At 31.2% G+C, this 8431-nt stretch overlaps 1 protein-coding gene across 1 annotated transcript; it reads left to right on the top strand.

Annotated features, from left to right (window-relative positions):
- Positions 1-3641: 3641 nt before the first annotated feature.
- On the top strand, positions 3642-4433 carry LOC112509572 (protein naked cuticle homolog). Its single transcript, XM_025114585.1, has one exon. It carries the CDS (start codon positions 3961-3963, stop codon positions 4291-4293), a length of 333 nt encoding a protein of 110 aa, XP_024970353.1. The 5' UTR covers positions 3642-3960; the 3' UTR covers positions 4294-4433.
- Positions 4434-8431: the final 3998 nt, after the last annotated feature.

Below are 8431 nucleotides of genomic sequence, written 5' to 3'. Positions count from 1 at the left end.
AAAAATCAAATCAATAACTTATACTAATTAATATATTTTTAAAATAAACTAAAATAATAATAAGACAAAAACAATAATAACTAAAAGACAAAAAAACACTAAAAATAAAAAAAAAACATAATAATTTAAATAGTATTAGGGGTACCAATAACAATAGATAAGAGTGATATTAGCCACCCCTAAAATTTTGCTTAGACTTAAAAAATGAAATCAAAGTTTGTAACGATTTGATGTATTTTGTTTCAATTTTTTCAATACCATCGATGTAAAAAAAGCAAAAAAACACAATTGTAGAGGTCTCCACTTTCTCACTTGTAGCACCCGGAATCACATGCTCCAATCAGAAGAGCATCTCATACGTCATCCTCAATTAATCACCGTACGATTAAATTATGCCTCACCCAAGAATAAAGTTCCACAAATCTTACGGCTGAAAAACTAGGAAGAACTGAAGCACAGACAACAATATGTAGAGACACACGTGGGTGATAATATTGACAACGGGTGCGCCAACTCAGCTACAGCTATACGGACTCGAAACCCCGCGCGATGCGACGACAGAATACGTCAGACTGAGACACTGACTCATGTCAGAATCCCCTTCCCCCAATTTTACAATTCACCTCCATCTATTTAACGTATTTTACAAAACCTACCTCAAACTTTGCATATAAACCAAAAAGTAACATTAAAATAAGTTATCTCAAATACGACCCTTAATATTGTTGAATTGCAAACTATACACCCTAACAATTAATATAACAATAGTGTCGTATAAAATAGTTAATGGAGAGACTCATAGAATTATAGAGGCAAATAGAGCTTTTGTACATTTTCGTTGGAGAAGAAGGAACCAAGAAGAAGGTATCAGCAACAACTGGTTTTATTACGGGAAATATACGCCTCACAAGTTCGATTTTGATAGAGATTACTTCTCAATACGATTTTCATGTACTAATTCGTGAATACCCATTATGGTAGAATATCTCATCCATATCCTTTCAAATCTTTTATGTATAAATTAGATCTATACTTAATAGATATTAAGTAATAATAATTTAAATTTAGAATATATTTTATTTTAGAAGTTACTTGAAATATTTGTTAAAACGTCTAAATGCATCCTATAAACTTATTGTAACACTTTTAGATATAATATTTTTTAATATTATTCTATAAACTTAAGTCCTATCAAATATTTTATTAGGACGTTTAGACATCTTATAAAATTATATTTGTTATAGTGAGTGTTCAAGTTGATGATTGTGTTTTTTACCTTACCTATTAGTTGTAAAATTACTGAAAATACAAAGATTGTAACTTTGGTTATATGATTTTTTTTACTCCTTATTTTGAAAAAAATAAAATAATTAAGCTTATAATGGAATGAATTGTAGATTATATTATCGGGTTACTGATAGGTTCAATTGAGAAGTGACAAGTATTTGAGAAGTAGAGAAATGATCCTAGTCCTTCATATGGTCAATTGTTGCAACTTTGACTGTGAAACACCAGATAGATTCTCACATGGTATGTGAAGATATAAGGGTAATTTCATAATTTTTACAAATAGACGACAAAACAAGTGCATATGTGACCTCGTATGATTCACATATGAGCTATATGTTTATATGTAAACTTGTGTGATTCATATATGAACTATAAATTCACAAACAATTAATTGATTCACATATGAACTATTTAACTAATTCATATACGATAATTAATTGATTCACATATAAGCCTGTGTGATTCATATATGAACTAATTAACTTACTTACATATGAACTAATTAACTTACTCACATATGAACTACTGGTTCACATATGAACTTGTTTGCCGTATATTTTTAAAAATATGAAACTACTCACCTATTTTTTGTTTGACCAGTCAAAGCCACAGTTTTAACCAATCTTGACCGTATAAAAAGCTAGGATCACTTCTTTACTTCTTAACTATTTACCACTTCTAAAATGAACATCTCTTTTTCGGTTGTATGCATATGAGTTATATCTGCATGATAAGACATTGTTGTTTGTATTGTGAAACATAATTATTTTTATATAACAATGTCATTAAGATCAATTATAAAGCAAATCAAACATATTTAATTTATTTTACTTGAAAATAGAGACATAGGGTATCATAATCACAATACATTTGGTGCATGTAAACACTATATGTCACCAAACATTCAATTAATTTGAGCGTACCATATGCAAAATACATGGAACTTGGGTGGTCATATTCAAATATGAGCCATAAATGAAATTTAAGACAAACAAATAGGGTTTACACAAATTATGTGAGGGCATACACAGACCTAGTGGTGGTTAGGTGGCACGTGCCACCGTATTGTTTCTCCATGGTAAGGTTAAAAAAATTAGATTTGTAAAAGGTGGAACCGTTTTATATGGTGTCATCGTATCCAAAAATTCTTGGGTCCGTCCCTATGTGAGGGGTTAGTGAAAACTCGGGATAATTATCCATAACTTTTGAAAATTACAAGGATAATTATCGTGGTTTGCATTTAATTACAAACCTCATCCCTTTTGATCATGGTCGTAGGTCCAACCATTAAGTGTTCTGACATGCTAATTATGTGAGAGACATTTTGGTCATTTTATGTATCGTTCTTTTTCATGTTACCTATCATAAACAAAATGTTCATGCAAGAAAATGGACCAAGAAGATCAAAACATAATCATAAAGATGAAATGGACATCAACCATTCTCAAACCACAAAATCAAAACGTGAATAAAACACAATGCAAATCTCTGGATGCAGAACATCAACATCAACATCATCAATATTAACAACAGATGTTGTGCATTGTACAAAATTAAGAACATAAATAACATTTTGATTCATTCCAAAAAAATTGTAAACGAACCATAAATAAAAATCTTAAACCAACCCTAAAACCGAAAATCTATGTTATTTGCTCGTTCACGGCTGGAAGTGTCTGGCTCGATTCTCAATTTGTGAAAACCTACTCACTCGTGGTTGGAGGTTCATCATCTCCATCACCAAAACCCTAATCACTCTATTCGTATAATCAAAGTCTTTGTGAAAACCCTAATCATGGATCCATCATCTTCGTTATCAAAAACCCTAATCACTTTGTTCTTTCTTATTCATCTCACCATCATAATCTTCATTCTTGATTTGTGGTTTCAAAATGGAGAAATCCTTTTTGGCTTTTGAAATCCAGGGTCGATATCTCATGGCTTTTGTTGTAATAATTTGTAATCTATGTTCACTTTTAGTTGATCATTCATCGTCGTAAAAGATAGCGAACGTTATGGCGGTAGTTACTTGCTAGGATCAATCCTTTATAATATGAAACACTTGTACACAAGTTCTAAACACATTCACGATAAAAAAACTATAGAAAAAAAATAAAATCATTGAATTGCCTCATGTAACTAGCACGTGAAGGGCACTTAACACCTCCTCCTAACGACCATCATTGACAAGAACGAAATCCGTTAGAAAAATACAAACCACAACAACACGCCTTGCAATTTTCAAAAGTCGGGGACGGTATCCAAACTTTCCACAAAACCCACGGACGGTTTTCGTAATTTACGAAACAAATATAAATAAAATAAGGTAAAAGAAACACTACATCAAGACTTAAAGGAATAAGGATGGGGTAGAGGAGGAGTAGTAGTCTCACTGTCTCCACTTATCTTCCCATATTTTCAACTTCATATCCTCCTCCATCCACTTGTGTTTTCTCTCAACTTCAAACCCAAATATCATTGGTTCAATTCACAACATATAACATATATGCATGGTTATGACCTAAATATTGTCTTGATTTCAAGTATTACTTGTTCATGATGCTGATTTGATCAGAACAGATTGGATCTTCTGTTTGTTTGTGGGGTTAAGTTGTTGTGTCTCCAAGCAATCAATGATTTGGTTTTAAAGCAAGATTTGATCTGTGGGAGATGGGAAAGAAGAAGATACCCAAGAAAAGGAAAGAGTTATCAGTAGCCATAACAGAAGCATCATCAGCTGCAAGTGGAGAGCAAATCACAACTCCAAGAAAGAGAGGAAGGCCAAGAAAGGTTGTGGAGAAAACTGAGGAGGATGTAGAAGAAGAAGTCAAAGAACCAAAAGAGGAAAGTCAACAGGATTTAGAGGGAGAAAGTGAGTCAAAGAAGGCAAAGTCAAATGAAGAATTGGTGAAGAGTAGTAGTAGCACTCAAGATCATCATCATCATCATCATCAACAACCAAGAAGAAGCAGAAGAAAAAGCAAACCCAGAAAGAGCAGCTAAGCAGATTGAGTTTCAAAAGGTAGCTTTCTTTGTTTCATTTGCTGATGGGGATTCATTATTTGGGAAATTAATTATTGGTTTTTATTTATTTATAAAGATTAAGAAGTTGATTTATGAGGAGGATGTTGGTCTCTCTTGCTTTATTTGTTTAATTATGCTTTTTTTTTTGTATGTGTTTTTCATCCCACTTGACCCTTAAATTAGGAATTGCTTTAATAAATATATTAAAGAAAATCAAAATATTAACATTATTATTTTCGATATATATTCGAAATACTTATATAGAGGTTGGTTATTATATAACATTTGACATTTATGCAACCAATACAACTCAATCTCAACCGTCCATTTCATTTGATTAATATGTGATTTCATAGAAGTTTTGATTATTTTCTAATATAAAGTGTTGATCATAATTAATAAACCATATTCATCTTTCATAAATATTTAAATCATAATAAATGAACTCTCATCATTTTTATAAATATCTCAATTTATTGGGTTGCATTGGCTGTATAAATGCAACGAGTTGTATTTGAAACAATCTCTCTCTATATATATAGGGTATATTTCAAATGTAACCATGTCTATTTGTACAACCAATGCAACCCAATCGATTGAAATATTTATGAAAATGATGAGAGTTCATTTATTATGATTTGGATATTTATGGAATATGAATATAGTTCATTAATTATGATCAATACTTTAAGTTAGGAAACAATTAAAACTTCTATAAAATCACATATTTATCAAATTAAATGAACGGTTGAGATTTAGTTATGTTGATTGTACAAATATAAATTGTTGCATAATAACTCATATATATATATATATATATGAATTCGTACAATTATTTTTTTCACAATCATAGAAATTATTCAATATTGATAAAAAGAATTTGACGAATAAAAAACGTTCATCATTCTATTAAATTATTGTACTAACCGATATGATGTGATTATAATCATTTAATCTTTTCATCTTCTAATTCACATGGAATTGAAGTCTTCCTCACATGTAAAAGACGTATATATACATTCGTGGTTTTAGAAAATGATAATTTAGAATTGGTTAGTACTTGAATTTCTATAAACGTTACAATTATTGAAATGATATATACGATGTTAAAATAAATACTATAATAGAAAAGTTGACTTGCAGTTGAATTAATGTTGTTGAAAATTGTGATACAAAACAATACAACAAAAACACTTGACATGTCTCTGTGCTTGAAATTGTAACAAATAGTTTTTGGGAAATCTAGAATGATTGCACGTAGGTTATAATCAAAGCACGGCCGGCCGTGCATCATGGGCACGACCATGCTCTACAATCAAGCACATTCTTGCACCACAAGTTCGAAATTTTGATCCTTTTGTCTGAAATGAGTGAGGTCAAATGATACAATTAAACAATGTGTAGTTCGATACGTCATGATTTGGCCTACGTTTTGTCTAAACCGGTATCCTTGGATATGCTCGGTTTATAGGCCCCACGGGTTCTCATCTTTTGAATCATGAGTTTTGGAGAGAAACTATGAGTGGCTATTTGAGGGTTTAATCATGTGCAATTTATGATTTTGGTCTTGTAATCTTGGCTCGGTTTTTGGTTTCTCAATGGTAAATAAAAGCATCGTTTTATATGTGGGACGTACATCGCGTTAATTCACTTTTATTATTCGATCTGTTTCTTTCGACACTGAGTCGTTAGTTAATATCACATGATAAAGTAAATATTATATTATATTATAATTAAAAAGTCTTTTTGGATAACATGCTATATATTGATTTGATGGTGAGCATTATTCGTTAGGCATTCTAACAGAACAAGTGGGGCAAAATAATTTGCAAGTTTACCAAATAAATAATGGGTGTTGGCGGTGTTGCCGTGTCCCTTTTTTTAATTAGAATGATACTCGTGCAATATAATGAGATACATTTCGATTTAATTGTTTCGTTTTATTTTGTTTTCGTCGATGTTATAATACGATTTTATGTGGTACTGAAAAAACGATAATGCTTATATTTTTTGAATAAAGTATAAATTTGAAGGTATGATAAATTTTTGAAAAAAATATATTATCGATATTAGTATCAAATTAAATATTTAAAAGTTTTTGCTTTTTTTTTTAATTTATTTAATTCAATTTTTTATTATAACTTAATTTAGATTTAATAATAAAATCATTTATTTTCGGTTTAATAATATAGTTTTTTTTATAAAGATAATAATTTGTATTATGTTAAAATTCAATAATTATTTTAAGTATATTTTAGATTTTTTATATTCAAAATAAGATACTTATTCAGTATTTGATCATGTTTATCTGCAGTTACGAATTCAAACATAGAGCTTTAATAAGTTGTACATATGCATAATTTACTTGTAATCTTGAATTTTTAGTAATATGCATCAATGAACAATACTTAATGCATCAAAAATAGTTTTTAAGAGTTTTTGTCAAATCATTTATAATATAGTATAGATAATAGGTCATGGGCCGTATTTGAAGCAGACATCCACCAAAATTTACTACTATATGAAACTTTAACCTTTCTATATTATAGCATGAAAATACATATAATTCAATAAGTCACCATAATTAACTTATGCATTTGCCAACAAAAGATCAAAATCAAAATTATATCGATACAAGTATCACTACTTTTTTCAAGTATATACTTTACCTTTGATGAGGCTTGAACTCTTGAGTTTTAAAAATGTTAGCAATGCATCTGCCAACAAAAAATCAAAATCAAAGTTAGTTCAATAATAGAAATCGGAAAATACGGTCCAAAAATTTAGGGTTTTGAAGAATTAAGCATAGATGAAGTCGTCAAAGTCATCTAATTTTGTAGGGATATAAATAAGCAAATACTAACAAAGAAATAAGAATTGAGATAAACATTGATTAGAATTGATCTTTATCGATATTAGTTAGTTGAGCATATATTTACGGGAAATTGGTATGGATGAACATTATGGGTGGGTTTGGGGGAGATAACAAAAAGTAAGGGGCCGTTTACCAAACAATTACCCAGTAAGCGCTTACTGGTAAATTCAACACTATCATTTTACTTATCGGGTAAGATTTTTGTCCACCAAAACGGTATCGTACACAACAATTTACCTGCTTACTGGTAAATTCAACACTATCATTTATTTACCGGGTAAGATTTTTGTCCACCAAAATGGTATCGTACACAACAATTTACCTGGTAAGCGCTTACCATGGTAAGAGTCGTCATTTTCACTTACCGGGTAAGACTTGGGGCCTGTTTACTTGAGGCTTAATGAGCTTAGTGGATAAACTGGCTTATTCGCACAGACAAAATAGGTTGTTTACCTCGGGCTTATTCGCTCAGAAATGGGCTTATTCGCCCAGATGAAAATCCTTCCTTGTCCAGATTAAGCCGGCCAAAAGACTTGCCCTACCCTTATCCACCAACAGCGCCTCTCTCTTCTCCATCGATCCAAAGAGAGGATTTAACTGGAAAGGATGTCGATTTCGTTTTCAACTTCATTCTCCGGCCAGATTATGATGTGGGGTGTTTGTGAAAAGTTAACGAGACGAGGACTATGGAGTTTGGAAAGGATGTCGATTTCGTTTTCAACTTCATTCTCCGACACGCGCGGATAGGGCGGAATGGTGGTTGTTTTGGTGTGAGGGTTTTTTGACGGCGACGAGACGGCCACGGCCGAGGAGTTTCTGGTCGGAGAAATTATTGGTGGCTGCTTCCAAATCGCTGTAGTCAAAGTGTTGAATTTTCTTGTGGATCAAATCTTCATTTCCATGGATTTTATCAGATTTCTTGGATGGATTATGAACAGCAATAGTGGATTCAGCTTTACAAGATAAATAGGCCATCCAAAATTCGTAAATTTTTGGTCTGATTGTTTTAGATATTATACATAAGGATAAAAAAGGAATGAAATTGGAAATAAGGCAGATAGGGGTAAATTGGTCATTTCTGTTATTCAGACTGTTGATTCAGATAGAAAAGTAAACAACATAAATTTATCCAGACAGACAAATTTATTTAGACAGACAAATTTATCCATACAGGATTTAATAGAAAATTTGGTAAACAATCCCTTGGTCTTTGTCTCGCTCTTATCGGGTAAGATTTTTGGT

The sequence above is a fragment of the Cynara cardunculus genome (assembly GCF_001531365.2).
Source record: "Cynara cardunculus var. scolymus isolate 2C chromosome LG 3, CcrdV1, whole genome shotgun sequence".
Taxonomy (NCBI): Eukaryota; Viridiplantae; Streptophyta; class Magnoliopsida; order Asterales; family Asteraceae; genus Cynara; species Cynara cardunculus.
The sequence above is the reverse complement of the archived record's forward strand: the minus strand, read 5'-3'. Positions and strand labels throughout refer to the sequence as shown.

Bases quoted from the DNA above. Each gene is read 5' to 3' on its own strand.
- LOC112509572 (XM_025114585.1), top strand. From the start codon at position 3,961: ATGGGAAAGAAGAAGATACCCAAGAAAAGGAAAGAGTTATCAGTAGCC.